Source organism: Oculina patagonica, chromosome 7 (genome assembly GCF_052425735.1).
Source record: "Oculina patagonica isolate OP01 chromosome 7, crgOcupat, whole genome shotgun sequence".
Taxonomy (NCBI): Eukaryota; Metazoa; Cnidaria; class Anthozoa; order Scleractinia; family Oculinidae; genus Oculina; species Oculina patagonica.
Window position 1 is genome coordinate 13,686,344 of NC_135764.1, and position 14,847 is coordinate 13,701,190.

Sequence of the window (14,847 nt, forward strand, 5' to 3'; positions counted from 1 at the left end):
ACTACTATTTATAATCAACCTACTCTTAATAATTACATGAACGTCTGTCGAAGGCCTCTTAACCAACAAAATGGAAATACAACGTCGATTAAAATTCAGGCAATTTTTTAAACTGCCCTTTAGTCACGCTCTGTGTTAAAAACGTTCAAATACGATTGCTGTAGTGTCTCCTTTCGCACATAAGGGCGAGCTAGCTAGTAACCGGCGCGTCTTGCATGTGAGGGGGCCAAACGGAAGCGACCGAAACAAAAGACCCGGATGATAATTAAGGCGACCCTCGCTAAACGGAGGAGGCAATGAAAATTTAGTCACGTACAAACACAGCCTTTTAAGGCGAAGACTCCCCCATGTTAGCCACACCGAAGAGAAAAGGAGGAAACTGCCCGAGTTGTTTATGCGGCAGCGTTTTTTTTATTTCAGTCGGCGCTGCACGAAAATGTCCGACAGGGACTTTGCTTTAAGTTGCTTAATAGCTTTTGCGTGGAATATTTTTGCTAATTCCACAATGAAATCGTTTCCAACTGAGTTTTTTAAACGTGGTTGGAAAAACAGTTTATTTTAAAAAATTTCTTTTTCAAAGTGTTTGCGTAGGAAAAGAAAACTGTCTTTCAATTCTCATTGCCTGCCAAAAAAGTATAGAATCCTTGCTCACTACACAAGTATACCTTTAAATTAACTTGAGTAGTCAAATGCAAGCGTTTAATATTTTATGGCCTAGATTTAGTTTTCTCGTCTATATACGAGTAAATTAACAGCGTATTTATAAATCTCTGCGGCCATAATTAACATCTAGTTTTCACTTTTGAGTGAGAAGATAAATCACCCCTTAAGGCGCAGGTGGCTCGCGGTAATTAAAAGCGCGCCAATTGCAAGTTTGAGCAAAACAGCGGGGAGAATAGCCGACACGCCTGATTGTGTTTGGCTTCAAATTATTGAAACTTTTCTGCCTCAAATTTGTTTACTGTTTTGTCTTAATAAAGAGGCGTTATTAACGCTTTAATGTAAATCGCGTGGTTTTAATCCTGCCTATAAAGCTCATGAATTCATGCGGAAATCTCCAGTTGACTGTATGGATTTCGATAAAGACCTGCAAGGCGATGTTCTCTTGGATTACGATTTCAACGGTGGTGATTCTTGTGTCAGGTAAGACGTTTTTCCCGAGTTTTCTTACATTTTAAAGTGCTTTTTCTGTTCTGTCTTTTTCTTCTTTTAACACGAAATATACTTCTTTGATACTTTTCATAAAACCTGTCCTCGTTATGAAAGTGCGTGCTGAGCGAAAATAACTTTTTAAACTAAAAAGCAGATTCGCTGATTTAAATCGTGCAGGGATATGCAAGTGAAAATGATGTTACCGTAATTGTACATGTCAAGGCCAAAGTTCGGCATTTTTTCCTGTTTGTACTTCTCAAACATTTAGTTCCTTTTTTATCTTCCGCTAAAAATTCCCTTGTGCATAAAAGGTTTATAAAAGGAAACCCTTTAAATTGCAATTTTTTTTATCTCGAAGGATAACAGTGATTTCAATTTGGAGCGTTATTCTAGAAATTAACAGAATGTTGTGTCTTTACTTTTTTTTTCTTTTTTTTTAGCAATTTCGTATTAGACGAATCGTAACCTTTTAACTTTAATGTTGTGCAGCAAAGAAATCGATGCATATGAATATTCTGGCATATTATGAACTAAAACAAAACTTAAAATCATTGGCAATTTTTAATTGCCGTTTATAAAACAACTCTAATTTTTGAATTTTCAAGCTAAATGTAGCGTGAAAGATGCAAATTCGCCCTGGCTTTAGAGGTCGTCCACATCTAAATTTCACTTCCAGCGAGAAAATCCAGATATGTTAACTGCCTCGGGTAATAGAATATCATCAAATTCACCGTTTTTTCGAAAAAAGTCGGAACACATTTTATCGCTAGCCAAATTTTAAAATGCCTAAGAATGAAATGTAAATAATTTTTGAAAGTAAAAAATCACGTCGCGCGAAATTTACTTTGACACACAAAAGCAACTTGAATTCACTAAAAATCCGAGATAACAACAATATACCTACAGGGCATTTTTTGCTGAATCAAAACACACCAACAATTTTGGAGTTCGCGCGACGAATCGCGTGCTAGAGATTTTAAAGAAGGAAATTACAAAATAGCCAACCAATCGGAAGACAGGATAAAAATACCATCAACGTTAACGATGACGAATTACGGCAAAGCGATGACGTCTTGACAGGCAATGCTTTCAACTACTTCTTAGCTGATTATTAGAAAATGCAAACTCTTTCTCGTTTCTTCATTTAAGCGTAGTCCAGCTAATGTTGTGTTTGTACGGCAGTATTAAATTAAACTTGTGACGTTGTAAACGTTGACCTATAGATTAAAAAAAAGAGAGGGTGTTTGCGACCTCCAATTCTCACCGTTACTTTTGTGTTGTCACAAAAATGAAGAAAAACGTGCAAGTACTTTTAAATCGTCATATATATAGCGTCATATGTCTCATTTTTGTTTAAGAAGTTTTAAATTCTATTTTTATACAAGAATTCGCGTCAACACTAGTATCAGAAGACATCGACACGCAAAAGCTATGTTCACACTACCTCGAAACGTGCAGATGGACTGATTGAGACCGCATTTCGAGGCAGGATCCACACCAAAGGCTCATGATGAGACAGAAGACACAGAAGGGGGAGCAGCGAATCATTCTTAATTACGAAATTGTTTTCAATAATTAATACTGCAGCAGCTTTCTTCGATTGTTGGGATTGAGTTATCACAACTTTACAAACTTAAAAAAAAAAATGCTACGTGAGATCTGCCTCGTTTCTGTTAGATTGAGTCCCAGGTAGCTTTAAATCTCACAAATTCATGCATTTGCAAAAAGTTTTCTTCAATTCTCTTTCCGTCAGAAAGAAGCACAATATGCCAATCAGAATTGGAGGCAAAAACGATTCAGTACATAAATGCGTTATAGTCAGCGGCAAGCGCGTAAAAAAACCGGTGACAATCGCGGGAACACATGTAGAGAAGCGCGGGAAACAAGTAGCCGGTGCCAAGCGCGGGAAAACCATGTAACCGCTGACAAGCGCGGGAAACGTAACCGGTGACAAGCACGGGAAAAACATGTAACTGCTGACAAGCGCTAGAAAAATAACCGAACTCATCAAATACTACATCAAAAATAACGCATAATTCCACTTTAACTCAGTCAAAAACCAAACGCGTTACAAATTTAAAATATGCTTTCTTATTTAAAGGTCATTTTAACTTCAATAAACAAACACACTGCGGCGACAAACATGACAAGAAAACTCATGTCGAAAAAAACCCGAGTTGATTTTAAGAACTTAACGTTAAGTTTTTAATATCTAAGATTTTTCCGACATGCATTGTTATTGAATTTAAAATGTGCTCCTTTTTCAGGGTCTCCCCTGACGGATGCCATCTCGGTTAGGATACACGTGTATCCGAGGAACACCAGTTTTGATCCAGGAGCCAACGTGACCTTGACCTGTCTGGTGCAGCACAGCGGCCCTGCTGACGTCATCCTTTGGTATAAAGACAATCAGCCAATCAGCGCTCACAACCAGTCAAACTCATCATGGTTGACAGAAATATCGCTGATGAATATCGCCAGAGACGACGCTGGAGAATACAAATGCACGGCTTGGAAAAGGAACGTAAAGGACACGGATTTTATAGATCTTCACGTGAACGGTAATAACAAAAAAATCTAAAAATATATATTTTTTACTCAGGCTCAAGGCTCAGGGGAATTAGTATATACACACTCAGTGATCTTGGTGTTTCAAGCAATCTGAGTGGTTTGCTATCTCGGGCTAATGAGCATTTGATTCACTTCCTACGGAGTGAATAATGCGTGATCCAAACAGAAACAAAATGACAAGCGTAAATTTGCGTTTCGCCAGCATTTCTGAATCAAATATACTAAGATTGTACCAAACAAAACTTAAACGGCTACGAAATTTGACCTGATGGTTTCCAAAGTAAGCAAGACAACATATTTTGCAATTTGCAGCAAAATGTCTACACGATATTTTGCGGCTTGGTAATTATTCTACCGCTATTCACCTCGATTGAAAGAATAACTGTTAATTACAATACATTTTAGGCATCTAGTACGCTAGTCTGCAAAATAGATTTTTTTGGTTCAAATAACAAGCATATGTATTCTTTTTGCACTACACCTTAAAACTTAACTAGGCTATAATCTTTGAAGTGTATGGGATTTGTTTTTCCGAGATAATTCAAGAGTGAAAATACGAACAGAAGCAAAAACCTTAAACCATTATCAAATTATCGAATATTAACTTCACTACACCACAAATTATCAAAATAGGTAAAATATACTTTTCCTTATCTTAAACATCCTTGCATCGCGACTTTTCACAAAAGAAAAGCAAAAAGACGGCAAGAAAATTAAATTATGGCCCACCGAAGTAATGCTTTTGCCAGTCTCCGCAGTGATAATCGTCATTAATAGTTGTTTTTGGTTCACTTTTTTCCTGTTTGGTGTTTTGTTTTGCCGAAATTACTCAAAAACACGTATTAAACCGTTAATTTGAATTTTTGGGCGCCACGGTGCTAAATTTATTCAAACGTTGCTAGAAAAAAGGTAAAAAAAGTTAAAGCAACTTTATTTATACACGGTTTGTGTTTAAAGCTAGAAGCTTGTGGGGCCGTGTATATGAAAAAAATATAATAACATAACATGGTTAAAAATCCCAACTGGCAGGAGGCAGATCAGTTGGCTATTTACAAGCATGACCGAGGATTTGAGCTTGGGGCAACCGAGAACAAATAACTTGAACTCGGGACCTCCAGATTTCAAGTCCGGCGCTCTAACCACTCGGCCACGCTGCCTCCTAAATGGACTTTCGTTCATTGCAGTAAGATTTTGATGAAGCTTTTTTTTAAAATGTACAATATTTTACTTTGGCGCATGCGTATATGCCAAAACTTGAACGTTTTTTTTTTGCGGAACCATTCCGATTTTTCTTCTTGCTTTGTTCCTTTCCGTTTTCCTCTGCCTTCTAATTCTCGCTTCTTTCTACTCCGCACATCCTATCCTCTGGCCTGAAAAGTTTTTATCTTCCATTAAATTATCAATGGAAAAACCTGGAAAGGAGACCTTGATCAAGTACAGGTATATTGCTATTCACCTCGATTTGAAAGGATAACTGCCAATTACAATGCATTTTAGGCATCTAGTACACTTGTGACTTGTCTGTAAAATAGCTCTTTTTTCTGTAAAAATAACAAGCATATGTATATATTTTTGCACTACAACTTCAAACTTAACTAGGCTCTAATCTTTGAAGTGTATGGGCTTTGTTTTCCGAGATAACTAAAAATACAACTAGTGTATTTAAGAAGAAATTCCCGCCCGGACTTCGAGTAGTTATTGGACAAAATTATGTACCAAAACTATTTATACCTGATTGCAAGCTTTTGTGTTACTGCTTCAAATATCTTATCGAAAGAAATCTTTTCTAACAACACCAAACATCGAAAACAAATTTCGAAGTTCCACTGAATTCCCAGATCGCAAAGATGTGAGCTTGCCCAAAGCTTGTAAACTTTGAATATCATTTTCTCAGACTCTGATAGGAAATTGTTGTTCCAGAATTATTTCCACCTTATTGCAAACTTTTTTGTTACTGCTTCAAATATCTTATCAAAAGAAATCTTTTCTAACAACACCAAACATCGAAAACAAATTTCGAAGTTCCGCTGAATTCCACTGAATCGCTTAAGACGAATTTACAAAATGGCTACACGTGAGATTTTGCCTATACCACCTTGTGAACTTTGAAATTCATTTTCTCAGACTCTGATAAGAAATTGTTGTTGGTGTTATAGCGGATAATTACTTACATCTTTACCTTTAGGGAGGAAAAACAAATAGGATTTAAATTATTCTGGTATTTGATTTTTGTCCAACTTTAATAAATATTACTCGACTTCCTAGTGGATTCCGCTTGGGTGGGGGGGGGGGGGGGGGGTTGGGGGGGATCTTTTTTTTTTTTATACTACTATTTTTTCTTAAACGATTTAAACTAGTGAATTTAAACAGGTTCCGGCCCTATCCCCCACCCGGGGGCAAGGAACAAAGAGAGATTTAAACATGTATATTGGCCTGTTTTACCACTATAATTTTGCAGCAAAAACTGATCACGTTTTTCTCTTCGCGTGCTGGAGCTGCGCTATTACGTCAGGTATGAAAATTTGGTCAAAACTCTTCAAGCTTAAGTTTCTTCTTCTCCCATCCAGCTGTTCCTAGAATAACACATTTATACGATGAAGTGGTCACCTTGAGAAACGAAGACAAAGAAATAACTTGCAAGGCTGACGGATGGCCGCCACCACTGATCAAATGGAAACGGAATGGCGTTGACATTAAAGATGGTGATGACTACAGCATCCGGGTACTTCCCAAGCAGAACCAAGCTATTTTAATACTCAGGTCAGCTAATGACGATCATGAGGGTGTATACACGTGTGAAGCCAGCAACTCGTTTGGGAAAGCACAACAAACTGTTTACGTCGCCATCAATGGTAATTGTTGGATAAATTTAATAGGTTAAGTATGTATACAAGCCTAGTGGCCCATACAGGCCAGGCCATTATTCAGGCCATTATTCCGGTTTTTGTAGCATGAAGCGACTCGGAGCATTTCTACTCCTGGATGGGATCTTTTCAACACGCAGTTGTAAACTCAACAGCTTTAACGTTGCCGGTACCCATTTATACACCAAGGTGGAAAGTGCATTACTCCACGGCTTGACAACTTAATCGACAGGCCGACTTATTACGGCTTTTACGGTATAAAACTGAACAAGAACAAACCTAATTTTACAATAGATTCGGGATATAAGAAAAACGCAGGAACTTTGACATCAGCACTAACGTCGTCTGTACCCGTTTATACACCTAGGTGGTAAAGAGTGGCTTATTCAAAAAACACCACTAGTCCAGGCAATTCCGTTTTCCCGACACGAAGGACTAGGAGCATTTCTACTTCACAAAACCATGGATGGGATCGTTAGTCCACCGCAGGGCTTTCCCACCAGCATTAACTTCGCCGGTGCACAGTTTATAACGGACCTAGGTGGAGAATGGCCATTATTCCAGGCCAGGCCATTAATTTCGGCCACTAGTCGGCCTTTGCAACATGAAGCGACTAGGAGCATTTCTACTTCCCCTGGATGGGATGATAGTCCACCGCAGGGCTTTCCCACCAGCATTAAGGTCGCCGGCACCCATTTATACACCTAGGTGGAGAGAGGCGCTGTGAGAGAGTGCCAGCCCCAGCGGGGACGAGAGGAGGGGGGGAAGGGGGAGGGGGAACAGAAGGAGAAAGAGACCAAAACGAGACGCGGACGCACGAAGAGGAAGCAGAACAGGACGGAACCGCCCGAGCGGGCCAGGCCGGGCAAGAGAAAGAAAGGGAGGGGAGAGAATGGAGTAAAGTGTCTTATCCAAGAACTGAACACAATACCCTGGCCAGAGCTAGATCCCCGGACCGCTCGACCCGGAGTCCAGTGCGCTAAGGCCACTGTGCCTTCCACGCAGTGTTAGATAAATAGGACAGTTTTTTTCCAGAAACCTTCATAATACAGACAAATCTTTATACCAGTGATACCTACGTAAATTTACCATCTTTATTATTTACTACACGCTTGATGATTTTAACATTGATGATCCTAGTACGTAAATTTACTATCTTTATGATTTACTACACATTTGATGATTTCGATATTGATGATCCAGCAGTATGCAGAACGCGTGTCACATATCAACCTAGTAAATGACCCAGCTCACCACGAGTCTCTCGTAGCTCAGTTGATTAGAGGCTGGGAGGCCGTGGGTTCGATTCCCGTCAGGGACTCGGAATTTTTCTTTGTCCCATGTTCGTGTCATTGTTGAAAAATTTATCTTCATTAACTCTATAATAACAGTATAAAACGATGAATTTACTTGGTTCCAGAGGAAATCAGTATTTATACAATCTCTATCTCTGTATATGGACACCTTCGTAATACAGGGTACCTTTGTCGAATGTGTGCGCCTTTGGTGCCCGTATTAAAGTCCCATATAAGCGAAATCAACTTTTGTTTATTTCGAAAGTTCTATATGTTTAAGACACTATCCCAAAGTTTGAACCTTATCAAGAAAAAACTCGCAATTGAAATGAGGCCTGAAAGTTCGCTATTTTGCCCTCAATTGTCCTTCAATCGAGGAAGGGTGGAAAGACGAACAGGCGGAAAGAGGGAACAAGGACGGAAGAGGAGAAAGATTAGTGGCGGGCCCCAAGCAGTGTACAAAGTCCCTTAGTACCCTTCGTTATTAGCGACTAAAGGTGATCAAGCTGTCCACAAAATACGTCACGCGCCTCGCCCCGGAAACAGAAAAGGCTGCGCGCCGACCATTTAGTTTTTTTAATATTGGTAAAATTGTGAAAAAAAAATTTCGCTTCATATGCATTTAAAGAGATCGACTACGAACTCATGGCCCATTGTCAGTCATTTTGCGCGGTTTTTCGCGCTTTGCAACAGTTACTTGGTTGTTCTTAGTCGAACCCTGATTGATTCTGTTTGGGTAGATTGCGTTATTACTCTTGTTTTGGGTCATTGTGTTAGTTATTGTTGACCAAATAGGTACATCTCAATTTTATTTTATAATGCGTTTGTGTGTGCTATTACTTGGCTTCACACTAGAAGCTAAGTTAGTTTCAAGTAAGCACTTGACTCAGGTGCACTTGAAAATCTCAAGTCGCATTTTACAAAATCTGGCTTCACACTTGATGACAAAGTATATTACTTGAGGTAAGTGTGTTCTCAAGTGTGGTGTAGACCATACTTGGCGGCGTACTTCGGCTTCTTTGAAATACGAAAGTTTCCATGGTCACCAAGTAAAGTTCAAGTATTTACGTTTTACCCCTTCACACTCAAAGTAAGTTGCAAGTGCACTTAAACTATACAGTAGAAACCCGGTAACTCTAACTCGGATAACTCGAACAACCCCGCTAACTCGAACTAACTTCTATTTCCCTTGGAACCATTTTTCAGTCATTTTTGCTTGGTTAACTCGAAAACCCCGCTAACTCGAACTGTTTTTCGTTTCCCTTCAGAGTTCGAGGTACCGGGGTTCAAGTACTCACGAGCTCTAGTGTGAAGACAAGTATTGTATTGCACATATCTCTGTTACTCTCTCATTAGACCATCCGCCAGCGATAACTCGAAGTCCACAGATAGTGGTTAATTCCCATTATATGATTGCCAGTAAAGGTTCCAACGTGACCCTAGAGTGCAAGGTTCTTTACATTATCTGGTATATGGCTGATTGGTCGTGGAAATTCAACGGAAACTCAACCATACATGTCTCGAGTCCACACTACGTAAAACGCGAGGTACTGCTTTCAGATGGCATGACCATGGTATTGGACATTATCAACGTTTCTGAAAGACATGCTGGATTTTACGAATGTAATGCGGTTAGTCTGCGGGGGAATGACAAGAACAACATTACATTGATCGTTGCCGAAAAAGGTAACTGTGGGAATAATAATAATAATAATGATAATAATAATAATAATAATAATAATAATAATAATAATAATAATAATAATAATAATAATAATAATAATAATAATAATAATAATAATAATAATAATAATAATAATAATAATAATAATAATAATAATAATCATCGAATGTTTATCCAGGATAGCCCTTCAGTACATGCGTACTGTTATCAACGGGGTCCTGCTGATTAAAATGCGTTTAGGGACTCAACCAAACTGAAAAAATTGTTTAAGCTGGGTTAACATTGTGTAGATGACACGACAATTATTTGTCAGCAGTTCAAAAATCAGAGCGCCAGTAATGACCTTGAACAGCAGAGATACGCACAGAGATACGCGCGCACAGTGCCCAGTAGGAGTGTGGAAGATTTGGGTCCACATGTGCTGACGAAATATTTGCCAAATTTTATGTGCAGAGTCGTCTACTTGAACAATTTTCGTTTGTGACAACTTTTATTTGTCATATAAAAAACTAATTCGCCAGCTTGTCAACAAATATGTTTGTCACATAAAAGTTGGCCAATTTTCCTCGTCTACACGAGCAAATAAAAGTTGTTACATTTAAACTGTCACCGTGTTTAAAATTGCTCGTGTAAAGTAGACTTAATACATTTCTAGTAGAGCCACTACTTGATGTAATAAAACAAAGACGAGAGACATTAGTTTGTTTCATCACATTTTTAAACACCGAGAAGACAGTTAAAAATACGACATCAGCAATAATGTCTCTCGTGTGTGACAAGGTATCTTCTCAAATCAAGGTAAAATAAAATCGAAAAAACCTCCGGGTTTTCGCTCTATTAAGGCACAACCAAATTATTCTACACTGTATAGACAGCCCGTAGCTTTCCCTACAAGATGACGTAATTTTTTGTTGAAGTCATTAGAGCCGCCATCTTGGATTTCACCCCTTTCTTAGGAAGTCAGAAATTAACGGAAATTGAAGCAAAACCAAGCCAGAATGCTATGGAATGTAAAAATAAACAAATCTTACGATTTTGTTTCAAAAACCTGGAAAAATAAAGAAAAATGTTTAAAATGACGACTTTTGGCCAGACGTGTGAGTACAGGCAGCGAAATATGATGGACACATGGTTGAAATATCAAAGTTTCCGCAAGGGATAAATGAAAAGCCACTAAAAGTTTCAGCCTTGTAGAGGAAATGATCTTTTCAAAATTTCGAAAAATCGTTATGGGGGAGGGGGGGGGGGAACAAGTTTTGATTGGTTCACCGGATTATCGGTGTCCCTCTGTGATTGGCTAGAGTGATTACAATACTCAGTCGAAAATCGCTCTAACCAGTTATACCAAGAAAGTGATTAAAGTTTGTTTTGCAGTGATTGTACATTCCATTGATTCCATTATAGTGTGGTAGTATCGATCCATCAAATACAATGATGTAAACCGTCCCCAACCATCTTGGACGTATTCTGTGCTGTTTTCAGGAGTCTTGCAAATTCTAAAACTGTTTCCATACATTAGCAGTTCCAGTTTTTAATCGATTTAATCATGTTGACACTTCCAGATAATGTTCAAAACATCTCTACCGACTGGGAAACAGTAAAGGCAGCGACGGACACCCAAGTCCAGCTCAAATGCATAGCATCTTACCCAGCGTTCCAGGAAGCCAAAACATTTTGGATGTTTCAAGGCGCGATGTTAAATGAAACAGGTTCACACTACAAAATCGGCACATACAAGTTAAACAGCACGGACCTCACACAAACAGAACAGATGTCCTTGTGGATCAACAATATTTCCGATCCTGATTTTGGCCGCTACACCTGTGTAGTGAACACATCCTTGGGAATGTCCTCCGCGGTGATTTTTGTTGTGCAGAAAGAAACAGAGAAAGGTATTTAGAATTCTACTTTCTTCTGGACACTAGTAAAATTGATCTATAAAACTGTGCCAAATTCTTATCCTTGCCTTTGAATAGAGGCCATCGGAGATCTTTGTAAAACCTCAATTATGAAAATTTTAGGATTGTATTAAAGAATTCTTGAAACAAACTTCAGAAAACTGCGCTGCATTAAGAGAGGATGATTGCCATCAATCAAGGGGACCACCCACGCCTGCCAACCGGTTACAACGATGCCCCTTGCCGAAAACAAACAAACAAATAAATCAACAGCAAAAAGAGAAATGTTATAACAAATAGGTGATTCCAAAAAGGTAGTGGCACAAGAGAGAGGCAGACCTTAGGAAGTGGCTAACTGAGTGAAGACCCTTAACCTTCTTATTCTTTGTTTTTTTTTAATGTTTTTTTTTTTTTCGATTCGTAGATGTTTCATCAGAAGTCACGGACGAAAGCTCCACGGTGTTAATTATCCTTTTTCCTGTTCTTGCTGGTGGACTGCTGTTGGCCCTGACAGCTTTGGTATTCATTCGGAAATTGCTGAGAAAACGACACGAGTGGAAACTTGAAGGTTTGCTGTCATCAGTCATACTTAATGATAAGTGATCCGAACTGAGCTCGTAAAATGAAAAACGAAAAAGGATTTTTAATCTTAATTTCTAAAGCTTAACTTTATTAAATTAAACACGATAAATTTATGTGGCTAATAGTAGCTGTGCAGATTTTGAAAATAATTTCTCGCCGATTTTCCAGGGCGAATTGAAGACACTGAAATGTCTTTTTTCTATTCACAGCAATAAGCCTTAAATGAGATTGATTGTCTTTGTTAATGAAATTGTTTTGTATTTTTTTTTTATAATTCATTAAAGCTGATTAATTCATGCAAAGCGCCTTCGTGTTCATGAGTAGTTTGTTGAAAGTGAAGAGCGAGCGGGGTAAGAGCGGGATACGAGTGAGGAACGAGCGAAGTACGAATGAGATACGAATGAGGTACGAGTAAGACACGAGCATGGTACGATTAAGACATGAGCAAGGTACGAGTAAAACACGAGCAAGGTACGAGTAAGACACGAGAAAGGTACGAGTAAGACACGAGAAAGGTACGAGTAAGACACGAGAAAGGTACGAGTAAGACACGAGCAAGGTACGAGTAAAACACGAGCAAGGTACGAGTAAGACATGAGCAAGGTACGATTAAGACATGAGCAAGGTACGAGTAAGACACGAGAAAGGTACGAGTAAGACACGAGCAAGGTACGAATGTGGTACGAGCGTGGTACAAGCAATGTTCTGAAAAGGTACGAGTAAGGAATGGGCACATTACGATAAGAAACGAGCAATGAACGACTGAGTAACGAGCGATGTGTGACTGAGAAACGAGCGAAGTGCAATTGAAAGGAGGAAGATAGGAGTAAGGAAGGAGCTGTGTTCGAGGAAGGAACAATACGCTAGGTACAAGTGAGGAGTGAACCAGGTGCAAGAGAGGAAACAAGGTGAGAACGAGTGAGGTACGAGGGAGGTAGGAATTAGATTAAACAAAGTATAACGAAGGAACGAGCAAGGTAACCACTTCGTACGTTAGGGACGGACCATTATTTTCTTTGGAAGGGGGTGGGGGGATCAAAAATCCTGAAAAAAATCTTTGCAAAAGCCAAAAAGCCCAAACAAATTGTTTGCAGACATAAAAAAACATTGTCTGCAGGAAGATGCAGCCGGAAAAACATTGTTTGTCAGACAACGCGACACTGAAAAAAATTGTAGCCCCGCCAAAAATATATAATAGTCTGGCCCTTGCAAGACTAGGTTAAAGGAAGGATACCAGTGAGTACCGATCTAATAGGTAAAACAAAGGATTGAAATGCGTCCAGTATTGAATGATGAGCAATCGCAATAATCTGGGGACTGCGATCTAAGGTTGAAGAATCAGTTAGGGATGGGTGGGCCGGGAAGTTGGTGTGTTGATGAAGAATGCTCGTTTCAATGCCGAACAAAGGCCATGTGAAACACAACTTCCATATCTTGTTTGCAGAGACAGCAAGTGATGGAGAGATGAAATATGACGTGTTCGTGACATTCAGCAACAAAGACAGTCAGTGGGTTACGAACAACCTCGTCCCTCTGCTGGAGAGGAATCGGCTCAAGTATTGCATCCACAGTCGAGACTTTGAACTGGGAAGGGCCCTGGTCGACAACATGGCCGAAAGCGTGTACTCGAGCCGCAAGGTGCTGGCGGTGATGTCCAGGAACTACATGGACAGCAAGTTCTGCAGAGGAGAACTCGAAATGGCTCTGCACCGAAGCAGAGTTGCACACGAAGGTTCGTTGCTGGTTGTCAGAATCGACGGAATAAAGAAAAAGAAAATGCCCAAGGCACTGAGGGAGCAGACATTTGTGGATTATCACAGCGACAAGGAACGCAGCAGTTGGGAAAAGAAGCTGTTAAAATATCTTGTTGAAACAGAGATCGACCAAACTCGTTACATCACTAAGCTTTAAGTGGAAATTGCCTCGTTCAAATGTCGAGGTTATGGTTCAGTCAAACCTTATCTAAATCGAAGTCGATTTTTTAACACCAGTACGAATTCTTAGGTTTTACTCTTAAAATAAACCAAAGAAATTTTCCAGTGATAGAACTTTCGCCTGTCCATGCAGCCCATGACAGGTCCGTTCATAGATGAAGCGATTTGTGGTGATCATACAAAACACACGACCATTAAGAGACCGTTAGCTGAACTAAGGCGCTTTTCAAAATCGTTTGTGGCTCGTCTTTGGATTGCATCTATCGTACTGGCATCCCTTATGTTTAATTATTAGTATAATAACACCTGTTAAAGACAATTAGATGATACGATGACCAGCCCACTTAAGTAACAGTACAAGCGTGCAGGTTCAAAAACTGGCGAAACGCCGAAAACTGTTTGCGCATATTTTTGAAATGGTCGCGCACTAGGGCTTTAATAACAGACTAACTTGTGCAGCGAAATAAACAGTACCACTGAAAGTACATACTACTTCGAGGGGCCAGGAGGCCGAGAGACGGGGGGGGCGACGGAAGAGGCGCGAGAGGGGCGGGCCCCCCCCGCGAGCCCGAGAGAAGTCGCTGAGGCCCCCCGCAGAGCACCACCCACGGGAGGCGCGAGCCCGCCAGAGGGACGAGCGTATAATAATGCTCAATAGCCTTTATTTGAATTGTTCAAAACCTGAGTTTCATGCCAAGACTCTGAAGTAAAAACCACTACGTGCAGCGTAATAAACAGTACCACATTAAAGTACTGCTGAATAGCTTTCATTTGAATGGTTATATTGTTTGGCGTTCATCCAGACTTGAAAGTTAGAACCACCATGTACAGCATAATAAAAAGTATCTTATAAAAGTGTTGCCAAAC

At 39.6% G+C, this 14,847-nt stretch overlaps 1 protein-coding gene across 1 annotated transcript; it reads left to right on the plus strand.

The window, feature by feature from the left end:
* Positions 1-1,054: 1,054 nt before the first annotated feature.
* LOC144660289 (contactin-1-like) lies at positions 1,055-14,460 on the plus strand. Its single transcript, XM_078520897.1, has 7 exons — positions 1,055-1,143; positions 3,420-3,713; positions 6,291-6,575; positions 9,239-9,568; positions 11,129-11,458; positions 11,889-12,032; positions 13,491-14,460. The coding sequence occupies exons 1-7, from the start codon at positions 1,098-1,100 to the stop codon at positions 13,955-13,957; spliced, it is 1,896 nt and encodes a 631-aa protein (XP_078377023.1). The 5' UTR covers positions 1,055-1,097; the 3' UTR covers positions 13,958-14,460.
* Positions 14,461-14,847: the final 387 nt, after the last annotated feature.